At 41.4% G+C, this 16,748-nt stretch overlaps 1 protein-coding gene and 1 long non-coding RNA gene across 2 annotated transcripts; one reads left to right on the top strand and one right to left on the bottom strand.

The window, feature by feature from the left end:
* Positions 1-5,777: 5,777 nt before the first annotated feature.
* Positions 5,778-8,530, bottom strand: LOC115250455 (uncharacterized). Its single transcript, XR_003889008.1, has 2 exons — positions 7,101-8,530; positions 5,778-5,932 (listed from the first exon to the last, which is right to left on the bottom strand). It is a non-coding gene; the product is annotated as an uncharacterized lncRNA (long non-coding RNA).
* Positions 8,531-9,527: 997 nt separating this feature from the next.
* LOC101065953 (zinc finger protein 135-like) lies at positions 9,528-16,656 on the top strand. Its single transcript, XM_011602573.2, has 7 exons — positions 9,528-9,750; positions 10,430-10,632; positions 11,735-11,836; positions 13,297-13,392; positions 13,718-13,828; positions 13,998-14,121; positions 14,328-16,656. Exons 1-7 carry the CDS (start codon positions 9,723-9,725, stop codon positions 16,355-16,357), a joined length of 2,694 nt encoding a protein of 897 aa, XP_011600875.1. The 5' UTR covers positions 9,528-9,722; the 3' UTR covers positions 16,358-16,656.
* The last annotated feature ends 92 nt before the right edge of the window (positions 16,657-16,748 follow it).

Raw genomic sequence — 16,748 nt, forward strand, 5'->3', positions numbered from 1 at the left:
ATTTCAAGGTAGCTGCATTACAGACACCGTTTGAAAAAAAAAAAAAAAAAGCATTTACCGGTACAATATATTTGTTTATGTTGCTAAGCGGATTAAATTAAAAGAAAAGTTAAAAAATCCTGACGTGATAAAATTTGGATTTGAGGTCTCTGTATAAACATACAATTGAAAAGAGTGGCTGTTGTTTCTTACAGGTCTGCCACTTGTCAGTGACTCATCTCTTATGGTAACAAAAACATATACAGGTACTGAATGTTTTCGATCTAATTTTTCATATTACTATGTGGGATACCTGCGGCTTAAAATCCGGTGCGGCTTGTATAAGTACTGTGAGGGTGAGAAGTTTGTCACCCGCGCTGTTCTTTACTCTTATGTTAAGACTCAGACAAACCACGCTGGAGTCCTTGCAAGGGAGAGCTGAGCAGCAGTTCAAGCTTCCTCTGTCAACTCTGCTTGTCTGCTGCTTGCTCGCCTCTTTTATTGGTGCAAACAAGATTTATGTCAAACAGGACCTCACGATTCCTTGTCTCCTAACTACTTTTCCCATCTTTACGACTTCCTTGTCTTAACGAACAGGATACCTCTAAGTGCTGGTTTTGTAAACAGCTCCAGCACTTAGTTTAAACATTCACACATTCCTTTTTCTTAACAGCATTCCTCAAACACTTAAAATCTACACATCATAGCATTTGGACGATAATAGTAATGACAATAATTCTTCTCACATTTCCCTCCTGTTTATCGTTAAATGCACCAAGATCCTCATCATCTTCACATTTTCATGAAATTTTAATGCATTACTTCATTTTCCTAAAAACACATTTCTTACACTCAGAGTTCAACATGGGTACAGCTTAAGGCATCTTAAACAGTTCTTCATCACATTTATCCATTCTTCTTCTGATTCCTCTTCATCGTCGTCCAGTAGAGATCGTTCTTCCACCAAAGTACTAGTAACAGCTGATCCCACGAGCCGTCACTCATGAGTCCCGCCGTCACAGCACTCACCACAATCAGGAAGAGCAACTTCATTTCCTTTTAGCTCTCCTTCACAGGTTCCAATGGGGTTCAGCCGTTGCTGGGCCTATACAGGCCGTGAGCCGTTTACGGACAGTCCGCCACTGCTCCCTCGCCTTTACCTGGAAGAATTTTCTGTCTCTTACAATGGGAAAGGTGTATCCACGACAGTTTCCCATCCACTCGAACTGCAGTCCTTGTGGCCAGCTGTACTTGATAAGGACCCTCCCACCTAGGCGTGTTCCACCTCTTTCGCACAAACTTCTTCACCCACACGTAGTCGCCCGGTTGAATGGGTTCCTGGGGGGTGGAATCTGTGGGAGAAACAGGACTAGGCAGAACATTTACAGCATTCACACATCGGTTGAGTAACACCTTTTTTAGATAATCTGCTATTGTTTCCTCAACATGTTCTAACCCATTTGTTGTTGCAAAGTATGGTAGGCAATAAGGCCGACCATATAATGCTTCAATAGGTGTGATGCCTGTTTTCTTGTGTGGTGTTAATTTCACCAGGTCGAGACAAAACATCCAGTTCTTTCCTGTCTCGTCCATACACTTCTTTAGTCTATTCTTAATAGTACCGTTGACTCTTTCAACTAACCCTGCACTCTGAGGGTGGTATACACAGTGATTCTTCAAATCAATTTCCAAAGTTACTCCTACAGTTGTCACTACCTCATTTACAAAATGGCTTCCATTGTCGCTCCAGATGACCTTCAGAATGCCAAACCTGGGAATGATCTCTCTACACAGGACTTTTTGCCACTGAAAATTTCTACCCATCTAATAAATCCATCTAACACTATTAGACAATATTGTTTACCTTCACATGGTGTTAGTTGGATAAAATCTAGAAAAACTGTGTGAAATGGATGATTTGGTAAAGGTGTAGTGCCTGCAGGGGCCTTAAGGGCTCCCTATGGGCTGTGATTTACACAAATAGCACATTGTGAACAAACATTTTTTGAACATGTGTGAAATCCTATAGTGTAATAATGTTCATTAACCATCTGTACCATCACTCCTGTTGAGACATGGCATGGCCCATGGCTCACTAATGCTGTCCATTTATGCATATTCCGGGGGAGGATTGTTTTATTGCCTAAGGTTAACAGTCCTTTATCATCCAATTTGGCTCCTCGCTTCTTCCACATGGATTTTTTCTTTCCTAGAGCACTTTGTTGCCCTTCTTTTAGAATGTCGTCCACAGATTCTAAGGTAAATTATTCCTCATCATTATCAAGAAGTGTGTTGTTATTTGCTGCAGCCTTTGCGGCTTTGTCAGCAAAGCCATTGCCTTGTGAGACTGCGTCTGTGTTGTTCGTGTGTGCAGTGCATTTACATACAGCTATTTTGCGTGGCTGCTGTACTGCAGCCAATAATTTTTCTATAACAGTTCTGCATGCATGACCAGTTTGCCGGTCGACGTTTTCATCCCTCTCAAATTCCATTGTTGAGCAAACACAAACAGCGTGGAAAATGCATATTTACTATCTGTGTAGATGGTAACAGTCCTGCCCTTTACTTAGTTCACAGGCACGTGTGAGTGCGACGAGTTCTGCCGCTTGAGCAGAATAGGAGGAGGGAAGTGATTTCGCCTCCACCACCTCAGTTGCTGTGACTACTGCATAGGCAGTTATAGTACGTCCACAGTCATCCTTTCTTGATGATCCATCCACAAAGAGTGTCTGTCCTGTAGTCAACGTGACATCACTGAGATCTGGTCGCGGCAGGACCGTGGTGGAGACCTCATCCAGACAGTTGTGCTGGTGTCCCTCTTCTGCGGTGGGTAGCAGCTTTGCTGGGTTTAGGGTCGTGCAGCGACGAATCGTCAGATTCGGCTAAGACAGCAACACTGCCATGCAGGAAAGATGACGTGCGGGCGACAGGAACGCTATCTTACTTTGTAGCAGCAGTATTGACACTGCATGTGGAACTAGCAAAGTTAGCTCGTGATATAGCACCACTCCTGCGGAGGCTTTTACTGCCTCAGACGCTGCCACAACTGCTCTCCTCTCCTCCTCTCCTTCTCCTCTCCTCTCCTCTCCTCTCCTCTCCTCTCCTCTCCTCTCCTCTCCTCTCCTCTCCTCTCTCTCTCTTTACCCAGCCGGCCATCAGCAGGAGGGTCCCCTTACATGAGCCTGGTCCTGCTCAAAGTTTCTTCCTGTTAAAGGGGAGTTTTTTCTTGCCACTGTTGCTTGTCTGGGGTTAGGCCCTGGGTTTCTGGAAAGCGCCTTGAAACAATTTTGATTGTATAAGACGCTATATAAATAAAGATTGATTTGATTTTGATTTGATTTTGATGTACTGATACAGAGAAAAATGCATTGGATACATCTATCACCGTGTACCACTGACGTTCAGGGTTTTAAGTCGTTCAGCAGAGTGTGTGGATCTGCGACTAAGGGAGACCTAGGGACCACTGCAGCGTTTACAGCTTGCAGGTCTTGCACCATCTGCCAGCCGGTAGATGGTGGTGCCTTCCTTACTGGAAATAAGGGTGTATTTACAGGAGATTCAGGACACTCTCTGATGACTCCTGCTTCAAGCAGTGCATTAAATATCGGAACAGTACCCTCCTGTGCGTCAGTCTTAAGGGGATATTGTCTCTGGAATGGTCTATAATCTGATTTAGGGATTATTTTTACAGGTTCTGCTCCTTTTATAAGACCTACATTCGCAGCTCTTTCAGCTTCTCCTCTTCCTCCTGCGTGAGGAAGAGGTTTTCTTCTCATGAACTCTGGTCTGTGAGGTGCGTTGCTGGATGAGTCAGCAACCACGTCTTAAGGGGAATACGCCACACCTGGAACTGATCATTAAAATCAACCTCACCCTTAGGCTTATAGGGCAGGCTGCTCCAGTGTTTTGCGTCACATCCCAAGTCTTGCCATCTTTTCTTAAGCGGTTTAGCAATAGAAACATGTGGTACAGAGCCTGACACTTTGAATAGCGCTGCTGCTTCGGCGGAAAGGCTTCCTGCCGTACAGACAGCCGTCTGACCACACACATATATATATGCATAATTACAACCATTTGTGAATCTTTAAGTTTAGCAAACTGCTCTGCATATCTTAGTGTGCCTTGTGAGTCTGATTTACAGAATTCACCTGTGCGCTCCACGTGCATGGTTACATGCAAGTCATCTTGATTGTGGAGCTGGGCTTCAGGCTGTAAGTATGACAGAGCTTTACCATATATCATAGTGATTGGGTCAGAGAATGGAGGGGGCTGCTTTTCAGGAATGTTGAGAGACCAGTATTTACTGTACGTCTCTCCTTCTCTTACCCACAGATTAACCATTCTATCTACAGACCACATCCCTTCGGCTGTGGTGCGAATCATTAACTGGAGCCGAGAGATAAGATCTCTTCCTAATAGATTTATGGGACATGTGGTGGAGATCACAAAAGGGGCTTTAAGTGTGATTCCACTTACAGGGTCACAAACATCTACAGGGGCTGACATTTTTTCTTTGGTTACGAGACCATTTGCTGATCTCACAAAAATCTGTGTAGAGGTTGGCTTCAGGGCTATTGGATCTCTAATTACTGATTTACCTGCACCCTGTCTACTAGGAATGTTAAAGAATTGCCTAACACGGTCAGTTGTGTTTCTGGTTTGCCTTCAGCAAACAGGAAGATGGTTTCTAAATCTAAAACATCTTCTTAGTCATCTTTTTCAAATTGGTCAATTTTTGTGCCCTGATTTGTTTTAATTTTTGTGACATCTCAAGATTCAAGATTCAAGAGTACTTTATTGATCCCTTTAGGGGGTGTCCATCAGGGAAAAAATCTCTCGGTTCTAGTCATTGCTGAAGTGGATTAGAACCTTGCTGCTGTCCTCTATTGTATGTCTGGTCACGTTGTTTCTTTCTGCAGTCACGTTCCTAGTGTCCATAATTTTTACAATGATGACACCGATCATTTTCACGGGAATTGCCTCCTCCTCCCCTTCCGCCTCAGCCTCGCCCATGCCCCCGACCTCGGCTTGGGACAGGGTTGGCATTGAAAAACATGCCTGTCAATTGATTCTTACTCTTTTGACATTGTCTTTCAGCATGCATGGCATGTTGTTCATAGTGGTTTAGGGGACAGATTCCAAAATCAACTGTCTCTCTACCCAGGCTTTTATTTCTGGTTTTGATCCCCCATGTATAGCTTGCTTTAACTGCTGTTGGTAGGGACCTTCTGGTTCTTCTGCATACAGAATTCCACTATTCTTCCGGAACACATCTTTCATTCTGATACTATAGTCTTCAAAACTTTCGTCAGTCTTTTGTCTCATGGCCGTAATGGCGCTGTAGTCAGCTCGTCTGTTAAAAGTAGTTTGCATGCGCTCGTACAGTCTGTCAAGTCTCAATCAATCAATCAATCAATCAATCTTTATTTATATAGCGTCTTATACAATCAAAATTGTTTCAAGGCGCTTTCCAGAATCCCAGGGCCTGACCCCAGACAAGCAACAGTGGCAAGGAAAAACTCCCCTTTAACAGGAAGAAACCTTGAGCAGGACCAGGCTCATGTAGGGGGACCCTCCTGCTGATGGCCGGCTGGGTAAAGAGAGAGGAGAAGGGGGAGGACAGGTAGAGGATAGAATAGGTAGGAGAGGAGAGGGGTAGAGGAGAGGAGAAGTAGAGTGGAGGTAGAGGAGAGGAGAAGGAGGAGGAGGGGAAAGAGGAGAGGAAAGAAGAGGAGAGGGAGAGGGAGAGGAGAGGAGAGGAGAGGAGAGGAGAGGAGAGGAGAGGAGAGGAGAGGAGAGGAGAGGAGAGGAGAGGAGAGGGAGAGGGAGAGGGAGAGGAGAGGCACAGAGCACAGAAACACACACAAAAAATATGATGCACTTATATGATAAAAATATGATGATCACTTCAGCGGGGCCGGAGGTCATTATGCAGCTCTGAGGGCGGCGATACCTGTAAATAAATAGAGGGGGGGGAGAAGCAGAAAAACTACACAAGAATCAGCATAACTAGTCTGCTTGATGAGGAGAGGAAAGGAGAGGAAACCATGACCCAGTGGAGTGACAGAGGCCTGTCATTTAGTTCTTGGCTGCCAGGCTGCCATGGTTGTTGAGTGGCTGGATCCACTGGGATCCAATCTCCTCTAACAGTGCCCCATTTCTTACCATTAACGCACATGAGGACTTGCTGGGTTTCAGTATCATTAGTATGGTAACTTCCTAACTGTCTTATGTCTTGGATGCACAACTCTACATCCATTTGGGGCGAGGTTATGCCATCACAAGTTTTTTACAGTCTTCTGGAGTCCAGGTTCTATACACCAAGAGAATAGGTTCTTGACCCTGCACACCAGCTTGTGGGTTTGCAACCTGGATCATTGGGTACATCTGCACAGTGTTGTCCTGCATATGGTGCTCTGGGCTCCCAATGGAGAGGGGCCCAAAAAGGGATTAGTGTTCGGAGCCAGGGGAAATACGGCTCTGGGCGGGTCCAATGGGACCGCCTGAGGGGGAGCTGGTGGAACAAGAGGTGGAGGAACATACGGAGGAGGCATGCTTATCAGTCGACTTCTGCCTCCTGTTTCGTTGTCCTCCTCTCTCACGTACGCACTCAGTGATGGGTAAAAGGGGTTCTTATTTTTCTCTTCTTTTTCGTTTCTGCTTTTCTTGATTTTGTTTTTCTCTTCTATATTTTGATTCAGTGAGCCAGAGGTGACATTGTGTCAACCCTATATTTACTTTTGCATGTTTCTTTTCATATTCTATTAAATCTTCTTTTAATTTTGTAATATTGCCTGGCCTGTCTAAGTAACCATCCCAATCGGACTTAGTCATCCACAGTTGACCATGTGAGCATGAACCTGGATATTTGTCTTCCATGTGTTTACATGATGCTGGGATTTCGAATTCAGCACCTTTTGTGGAATGTTGCCCATGTTTGCACTTTATTTATCAGTTTTTATGTATTTGGGTGGAGATTTCTGGTCTCCAACTGAACGACCCTCAATCCCTACTGGATATCTAGTTCAGTACCTCCGCTCTTGCCTCTGCTTCTCTCCCGATGACTAGGCAGGGTAATACCGTAGTATTTCAGTATAGTGCTTTTTGTGTTTTATACTCACTCCGTTGTTTCTATGGGATTTCTCTGAGTTGTTTTAGTGCCTTCTTCCCATCACTAGAGATGGTCGCCCTGGGAGGGACGAAGACCAGCCTTCCGTCAACTCGTGATGAAAGGTCTTTCACTCGGACGTCCTACTGACTCTGGCTGCGCGCAGACTTCGGCGTTCGGTCGTCCCACGGCGCTCCTCTCCAGGTCTTGGGATCCGGCTCAAGCCAAGCCAAATTTACAAATCCAGTGTGGCTCCAAACACCATATCGATTAGTGGCAAATAACAAGCACTCCCAGCAATACAATTTGCAGCGTTCCTCGGAGCCTGTGAGCCAGGAGTATCGCTCATAGTTAGTGGACTGAAAGTGGCGGACAAATCCTTTTCCCGGTTGCGAAAGGCTTGCTAGCTTCGGAGTTGCCCGACCTTGCTTAACAATGTCCAGCTTTTCTTGAAAAGTCCGTCTTGAAAATGGCTTTGACAGTAAATCTGCGACCAAATCCATTTCTTCTCCTACTTCAGCCATTGTGGGTTGACAAAACAGCTATTACATCAACACAACAATATCTTTGCTTGTGCAGCTCGCTACAGATGCAGTTTGCTAGCTCTGGCTCATACACTCTCTGACTATCCAATCAAAGCGTGTGAATACGCTGACGTTTCCGTACGCCTGCTAGGAGGCCTTGGTGTCGCCAACTCTATTCTAACTAACCTGAACTTTGGCCAGCAGCTAGACAGTGAAAGACTTCAACAGAACACTGGCTCATGCCAGGCAGCAAAACAATTTGACAGAACGCCAAGTAGAACTGGGCAGAAATGGAACATTGGTTGTGATGAAAATATAATAATGCGTAGGAAATGTTGAAAAAGGTAATTTATGACTGGAACAACAGTTTCAAAATGATGAAGGGTTTAAAAATTCAGTGCTGAAGTTAAAACTCTGATTGCCCTAAGTGTGTACTAATGTTTTTGCTATGACTCCCATATATTCATCCAAAATAGTCAGCTTTAATAATCAACGCTATGATCCATGTAAGCATGTACTGGTGTGTTTTTGCTTCATTTAGACACATTCAGTCATCATCTGACAGCTCATGCTCAGTTTTGAATGTTATATGTGCATTTTGCAAAGATCAGTTGTCTGCTGGGCCCCCAGTGCCTCATGTCCTTGGAAGATGCTGGAACAGGCAAAGAGCGCTCCAAAAACACAAGATATGTATAGGATGGATCTGGTCGTAAATTTGTCTTACAGTCTATTCCTCAGTGAGTATAAAATCTGGCTGTTAGCATTCGGCAGACAGCATAAGGCATCATCATAAGTCCGGAGAGGTACAGTTGGTCTGGTGAGTGTTCAGATATCTCGGAAACCAGAGGTGGTACAGCAGCGACTTATGTTCCAGTTGATTGACTCATTGGTTTTGATTTACCACGAGGGTTTTGCTCTGTGCATTTTTTTGACTCATTGGCTGCTTTATTCATGGTTCTTTTTGACCTGCAAAAAAATTCTGGGTGACTTTTTGAAAAGAACAATCTTCTGGTACTTTTTGGAAATAAATGCATGCAGACAGGTACCTTCTGAAAGAAAGGCCGTTCTGCCTCTGGGATCAAGGCTGAAAAAAATCATGTCAACAATGATTATGTTGAACTCACATCAGCCTAAACTGATGCAAATTTGTTTAGGAAACATTGAAAATGACAATTTGTGATTGGAACGACAGGTTCGATGTCATCATGTTTAAATCGCAACAGATATAAAATGTGTATTTTTACCCAAACTAATGTTCTCTCAATTAGGAAACGTAATAAAGGATCATTTGTGGTGGAAAAAAGTTTCAATATGATTGTGTTGAAGAAAATATCCATCTATGCCAAAACTGAAGTTTTTACTATTACAAAAGGTTTAATCACTAAGAAGAAAAAAAAGAGTCAATTTCAAAAGTGTGTGTGTGTCGTACCCCATTACAAACTGTCCTTTTTGAAGTTTTCTTAGCAATAAAATTTTGCATAACTGTGAAAATAGTTTAGGCATAGATGGACATTTAGACAGAAAAGAAGGGAATTAAACATGATCATATGAAAATTCTCACTCTCCTAGAGAGAGAATAGACAAAAGGTCATATTTAAAAATTGTAAGTATTTACAGTAAAATAACGTGTTTTAATAATGCAACAAAATACACACTGAAATGCGTAAAAGAAAAACAAACACAAAACAGTGCAAATATTGGAACTGAGGAAAATCAAGCGCCTCAACAGCAAACGAATACTGCCACATCTTGACGTGTAGCTTAACAGAAAAGGACAAAAAAATCGGAACCGACTCACGCTGTTCGCTCTAAAAACCAGAGCAAAGATGTAGGGCAAAACGGTTTTTTTTTCATAATATGGGACTTTTCAGTGAAATAAGTGTAAAAACGAAACAGTAGGAACCTTCGACAGCCGGCTGTATCATATCGGACTGTAATGCGGAAGGGAACGGGAGACAATTGTTGATACGCAGTCGCACACCAAGACGATTGAGTTGACATCTTGACTAACTTGCCTTTGGAATTCAAAGACATTTTTTTTAATTTTTGACTGGGTCAAAAAATTGGAGCTTATCTACTCTGCTGTAATGTAACCATAGTGTATCAGCAGGATGGATAGAAATATTTCTGAGTTGCCTGGTAAGCCTAAACTCGGGTATATTTTGAGTAGGCCCCAACATACCCCGCGCGCGGGAATGCTAATGCTAACATCGAGATTAACAATTGCATTTTTTTGTTCAATCCTAAATATATTTCAATGTAAACTGTAACCGATGCCACACCCAATATCCATTGATAGTGTTGTATAGTGACTGGGGTCTTTATGTGATAACCTATAATATTTGTACGTGATGTCCGTTGTGCTCTGCCAATTAGAGGGGATTAGCTGAAGTGGCCTAGTATAAAATAATTTCACATCAAATAACTTCTTCAGTTTGCAAAAACTGTTCGTTAACATGAGCACAATATGGCTGCCACTAATCTGTGTATTTGTTAACAATATTGAAAGTAATGTGTTTTACGTCTCTTCCGTGTGAAATTAAATCAACCAATATCCGGATTGACAAACCTTTCGTTAAATGAAGCAAACCACTCAAAACGCTTTAATGTTATTAGGTTGTTGACTAGAGGACGAAAGCTTAAGTTCCACAACTGTTATTGCCCCCCCCCCTTTAAAAAAAAAAATGTAATTGATAGTTTAGGGCAAGAGTATAATTATTCATCTTTGCAGTTTTTGTTTGCTTTTATTAATCTCCTTATTCTCTATTATTTGTGTTACATCCTGGATAGCTTTTAATTCAGCCTTTGATTATTTCAGGTTCCACATTTCCTTTGTCTGCCTTGCGGCTCCTGGTCCCACCAGTTCGACTTGTGTCTGCAGCAATCTGGCAGACGGTGCAGCAGAAAAGTGTCTCTGATTATGGACTACTGGAGGAATTTGTATTTATGGTTACGGAGACTGTGCCACAGCTTCTCTCTACAAGGCAACGGGCTGAACTCACCTTGGGCCTCAGAGCACGGGTGAGGCAGGATTGGTAGTCTTTTTGAAAGTAAATGTGGATATATAAAAAGAAAAGATAAACATTTGTTGTGATCAAACTTCACAGCTACATAAATAGCATACATACATATCTGTTAGATTAATATAATTTGAGGATTCAATGGTTTGGTATTTTATGAGCAAAGATGAATTTGTATTCATACAACCAGACATAGTTGAAATATTAACATGCACTCAACCCAGAGAGTTATGAGCTCCAAATAAGAATAAACGGCATTGATGCAGAATACCATGCCTACTCTTTTTCAATGAACTTTATTATTGCTTTACTCCAAGCTATAATGTTGTAAATGTTGAATTCAAATATTATGTCTGGTATTTGATCTTGGTGTCTGGTATTGTTTGCAATCACTATTTCAGTGCAGAGCCTACTTTTATTACCTCTGCCAAGGAAGTTATGTGACAGCTGATACAGGTACCGGATCTGCTTGGGAAGTATCTGGCGCTTCGGCTATCATCATTCAAATGCAAGATATGACAACATCATATTACATAAATACACTGAAAATAGCAAATAATTCTGACATTTTATGATTGGTTAGACTAAGAAGGAGGACATTTACATTTCCCAAATCTAGAGTTTGGATCATTTTAACATTACCATACAATATATCATATTGATCTGCACTTTGACATTAACTAGAACTCAGGGGAGCCAACTCAGGACAGGATTAAGCATTCTATTTACACCAAAAAAAAATTATAATTCACACCCACAACTTCACAGGATGACTGGGAAGATCTAGACCCCTATAAGAAGGCAAATGATCTCCAACGACTACTAATGGCAGCATTCAGTAAACTAACACAGTACATCTGGGAAACATCTTTGAACAATCAAAGGGAGTCTAGGTGAAGTTTCTTAAGCCCATCTTTACTATCTATATATTAAGTACTATCTATAGCAGTCTTTGGTTCTTCCTGATGTCCTGATTCAGTTTTTGGCATTATGATTTGCCGAAAGTGATATTGTGACCAAGAAAAGAAAGGATTTGTTAATTGATTTGACTATGACTCTTAAATAATGTTTGCTTATTGACTGTTGCTACTTTATTCTTGTAGCTCATCCTGGAGTTGTGTCGCTCTGAGGAAACAGCAAACCTTCAGGTTATACAGCCACATCTTGACCGAATGCAGGACCTCCAAACTTTGTGGAACATGCAGGTATGTGTGCTGTCATTAAGATTTCCATGTTTAGAGCTTTATGGGGCTCTACTTTCTCTTTTGATTAAAAGCTGTTTGTTCTTTTATTGGGTTTTCTTGATCTGTTTGAATTACCGTATTTTCTCGACTATATGTTGCTCCGGAGTTTAAGTCGCACTAGCCAAAAAATGCATAATGAAGAAAAATAGATATATAAGTCGCACTGGACTATAAGTCGCATTTTGGGTGAAAATTTATTTGATAAAATCCGAGACCAAGAACATACATTTCATCTTGAAAGGCAATTTAAAATAATAATGGATTAGCAATAGGGTTACGGTATGCTAACGTAACACATTCAGCTACATGACCCACAACGAACTGAGTACGTGCTTTGTTAATGTAACATATTAACAGTTATTCAGATAACTATAGCAGAAAGAACATCCGAGCAAGTTTATCAAACAATCAAGTCTCACTCCATAGCCGAATTGCCGCTTCTTCTGTGCCGCTTCTTCTTCTGTGCCTCTCTCCTCTCCTCTCCTCTCCTCTCCTCTCCTCTCCTCTCCTCTCCTCTCCTCTCCTCTCCTCTCCTCTCCCTCCCCTTCACTCTACTTCTCCTCTCCTCTCCTCTCCTCTCCTCTCCTCTCCTCTCCTCTCCTCTCCTCTCCATTCTATCCTCTACCTGTCCTCTCCCTTCTCCTCTCTCTTTACCCAGCTGGCCATCAGCAGGAGGGTCCCCCTACATGAGCCTGGTCCTGCTCAAGGTTTCTTCCTGTTAAAGGGGAGTTTTTCCTTGCCACTGTTGCTTGTCTGGGGTCAGGCCCTGGGATTCTGGAAAGCACCTTGAAACAATTTTGATTGTATAAGATGCTATATAAATAAAAATTGATTTGATTTTGATTTGATTTGAGAGGAACTCGTTCCTCAGGTACATGTACACAAGCCTAGAGCACCCTCTTGTGGTTGTCAGTGTGAAAATAATGAACATGCAAAATTCTGTAATAATGTATTTATTTCACATATAAGTCGCTCCGTAACAAGTCGCACCCCCTGACAAACTATGAAAATAAAGTGTGACTTATAGTCCGGAAAATACGGTACATGTAAAATGTGAGGATCGTCTATAAACCAATATTAATGTTAATTTATCTCCACATTTTAATGTTCTTGTTATTTATGTTTTCATTAAGTACATTTAGTGAGTCAAAAAAAATCATGCATATACAACAATATCTGGTAAAGTTAGAAAGTTAGGCATTGTTAGATTAGTTCTATAATGGGAAAAAAAAACACTTCAAGCTCTATTGAAATTACAGGAAGATGTTATATGTGCTTTTATACTAAAACTATAGATATAAGCAATATATTAATGCTAAATCCCGTGGAGATTAGGAAGAAAAGTTGAAATTTTCATAGGAGAAAAGGTTGGGTACACCACTTCAATGAGACACATCCTTTTCAACTAACATTCTTTGCAGACAGATAATACGGAACAAGGAAAGTCTCAGCCACAGTTCATGAGCCTTATCCAAAATTTGTTGAGAGATCCGAATGAGAGAAGCAACTTTTTCCAGGTACAATTTTTTGTAAAGCTTGGTTAATGATAGAGCAGCTATGAACATCGGAATACTACCAAACTTCACAATATGTGTTTCATCTTTTGTATTTTGCTAAACATTCTAAGATTGAAACCCTAACACTTAAATTAGTTATTGTCTAACAGATTAAATCATTAAGGATAAACTGTACAAAAATAGTAACATCTATAAAGTGCCGTTGGAAATTGTTCAGGTTAGAAATTGTTTAGTGTTTAGCTAATTCCTGATATACTAAAACCAAATGGCTGAGTTTATTTGAAAATCTTTGTCATCTAAAATATAACATGTCTGATTCTTATAGGATGTTTTCCCAGGAGATTTTGGCCCCACATATGACAAAGCAATCCAGACACTGATGTGGTTATTTCTGTCTAGGCTTGAAAAGCTTCTTCCCAACAAAACCCTTCAACAGGTAGACTTCTTGTACTTCATATTCCCACATTTTCATTATTTCCATTGTTTTTTTATTTATTAGTTTATCCAATTATACAATGGTCTTTGCAAATGCCGAACTGCTTCTATTTATATTTGTCTGTACTTCTTGGTTTAGCCTGACTTTAAATTTGGTCTGTTTTTGCCAGATTGCATCTTTGCTGAGTGATACTTCCTCCATCCTGACTGACTGCATGCAGACATTCTCTCAAGCTCAGGATCTCAAGATCTTGTTGGGAAATCAACAAGATCTAAGTCAGTTAAAAGACATAGGTGAGGTCTGAAATGTAATAGCTGCATTATGTTTCCCTGTTTTTTACAAAGTTGTCACACCACTCCCTCCCCTGCTAAAGGATACTCTTTCTCCGAAACATGCATATAATATCCAATTACTAAATTATTCAATAGCTGCAGCCCTAGCAACAATGCTTAGAAAATGTAAAATCTCTGATCTAATTGTTACTTTCTTTTTTTTCCAGAATCTTACATTGTTGACACTGCCATCTTATCAGCTCTGTGTCTCCCTCATGTCGAAAGAGTTGTGATTGTCAATGATCAGGCAGAAACTGAGGCTGCAGGTGAACTTTTGGAAACAGTATGCACAGAGATGGAGGTGGAGTCTGACAACCATGAGGTGTTTGTGGAAGGAAGTGAGAACTCTGAAGAGTGCATGCAGACACAGTGGTTTGCTCTTGATAATGACGTGAAAGCAGAAATGGATGGAGATCCTGCCAAAGACCTAAAATCTAGTGAGATGGAACCTGCACAGAAGTGTGTGGCTAAGCAGTCTGGAACTCTTATCATTGGAGAAGATGGCCAGGTGACAGTGCTTGGTGGTGTAGAGAAGAAACCGGGCAGACGCGGAAGGAAAAAGAAATGTCCCCTAGATGTAGACTTCCACGTTCAAACCAAAAACAGGGCTAAAGAAAAGGACCCTGATTTTGTTTTGTGGGAAAGACCGGTGCGTAAGAACCGGGGACTCAAGATGAAACGTTACTTGTCACAGTGGAGAAAATCAGAAAGGATGCAGGGCTCTAATAGTGTTAAAACTGGTCCTAAAAAGTTTGCCAGATCCCAAGGTTCAACAGAGAGCAATGACTTGGAAGAGAGAACAGACAAAGTGGTGCTTCTGGAGCATCATTTGGATCAACAATCAAAAGAGCTGCCTTATTCCTGTCCTACCTGCAAGAGGTGGTATAAAAGCTTGCGGTACTTACAACAGCACAAATGCTTGGGTGCAACTAAAGCAAATGTTAGCAGTAAAGGAAACAATCACCAGACTGTAGCAGATGTAGAGGAACACTGTTCTGGTCTGGTTCCTTGTGAAAAAGCCAGTCAGGAGCACACATCAGCTGCCACAGGCCAGGACCCAGACAACTTTCTTTCTAAAGAGAGGGCCTCCCAGGAGTGTGGACAGAAAAGTCCAGATGGAAACAAAAGTGTATTAGAAGGTCCGTTCTACTGTCCTCACTGTAGTGCTGAGTTTAAGTGCAGGCAGACATTTAGATTCCATATGAGAAACATTTGCTACAATGAACAACAGGTAGACCCGGATAGGCCTGAAGATATTAAGCATTGTTTTAGATGTAATGAATGTGACAAAGCGTTTAGGTACAAATCCACATTGGATTCCCACAAACAAACTCACAACCCACTGTACTGCGAAGTGTGCATGAAACTTGTGCGTGACACAGAGGCATTGGAAATGCACAGAGAGTCTCACACTCCTTTTCAGTGTAACCAGTGTGAGGCAAACTTTCCTGTTTTCAAAGCCCTTCATAAGCACTATATTGATGTCCACAATCCCACCGAGCCTTTTACTTGCACACACTGTCAAACAACTTTTGGCAGTTTGAAGCGGTTCATCAGACATGAATGGAAACACACAGGCTACCAGCCTTTCCAGTGCACCGCTTGTACCAAAAGATTCAGGTCTTACTCTGATCTTGTGGAGCACCATAAAAAACACACTAAAGCATATCCATTCCTCTGCTGGGAATGTGGCAAGAAATTTCGGCATGGAGTAACATTAACAAGGCATGTGGAGCGTGTACATCATGCTGGTGAATCAGTAATAGAGAAAGCTATACCAACCTTTGCCTGCCCTCAGTGTGGGAAATCTTTTACTTCCAGGAGATGTCTTCTTAAGCATGAAAATTTTCATCACAAAGGATTCCGGTTCCCATGTGAGCACTGTGGAAAGGGATTTTTTGGTAAAGATGCTTTAGTAAGACACACTTTGATTCATACAGGTGAAAGGCCTTTTAAGTGCGATGACTGTGACAAATCTTTCAGATCCTCTGCAGAATTAAAGATACACAGGAGATATCATACGGGTGAAAGGCCTTATAAGTGCAGCATCTGTCAAAAAGGTTTTGTCCAGTCCTGTTTCCTTACCTTACACATGCGAACTCACACAGGGGAAAGACCATATGTCTGTGCAGTGTGCAACAAAGGCTTTTCAAGTTTGCATGGGTTAAAAAGACACAAAAGACTTGTTCATACATAGTGGATGTTTCCTAGATGTTTATTAAGGTCAAGAAGACCAGAAGTTCAAGAATCTGTTTTGGTCTCTCTTTAGACGCTTTAGTATGTAGATGTTTAAGTTCACTAACATATTCAAGTTTGTTTCTTTTTCAGGTGTATTTTTCTGGTTTTCACACCTTGACTTAGAACCTTGTTAATATATAGCACATTATGTTTTTTGTATTTTTTTTTTTACAGTTCAGTGTGCTGAATTTTTCAAAAAAAAAGTGCATGTGATGCAAACCTTGGTTCCACATTTCTTTAAATAAATATTTGAAGTGATTTTAGTCAAGATTTTTTCTCAACTGACAATGATCAATAGGGCTGAAAACCATCTGGTGATTAAAGTAGAAAAAGTTTTACATGGCTTATGA

The sequence above is a fragment of the Takifugu rubripes genome, chromosome 1, assembly GCF_901000725.2.
Source record: "Takifugu rubripes chromosome 1, fTakRub1.2, whole genome shotgun sequence".
NCBI classification, from domain to species: Eukaryota; Metazoa; Chordata; class Actinopteri; order Tetraodontiformes; family Tetraodontidae; genus Takifugu; species Takifugu rubripes.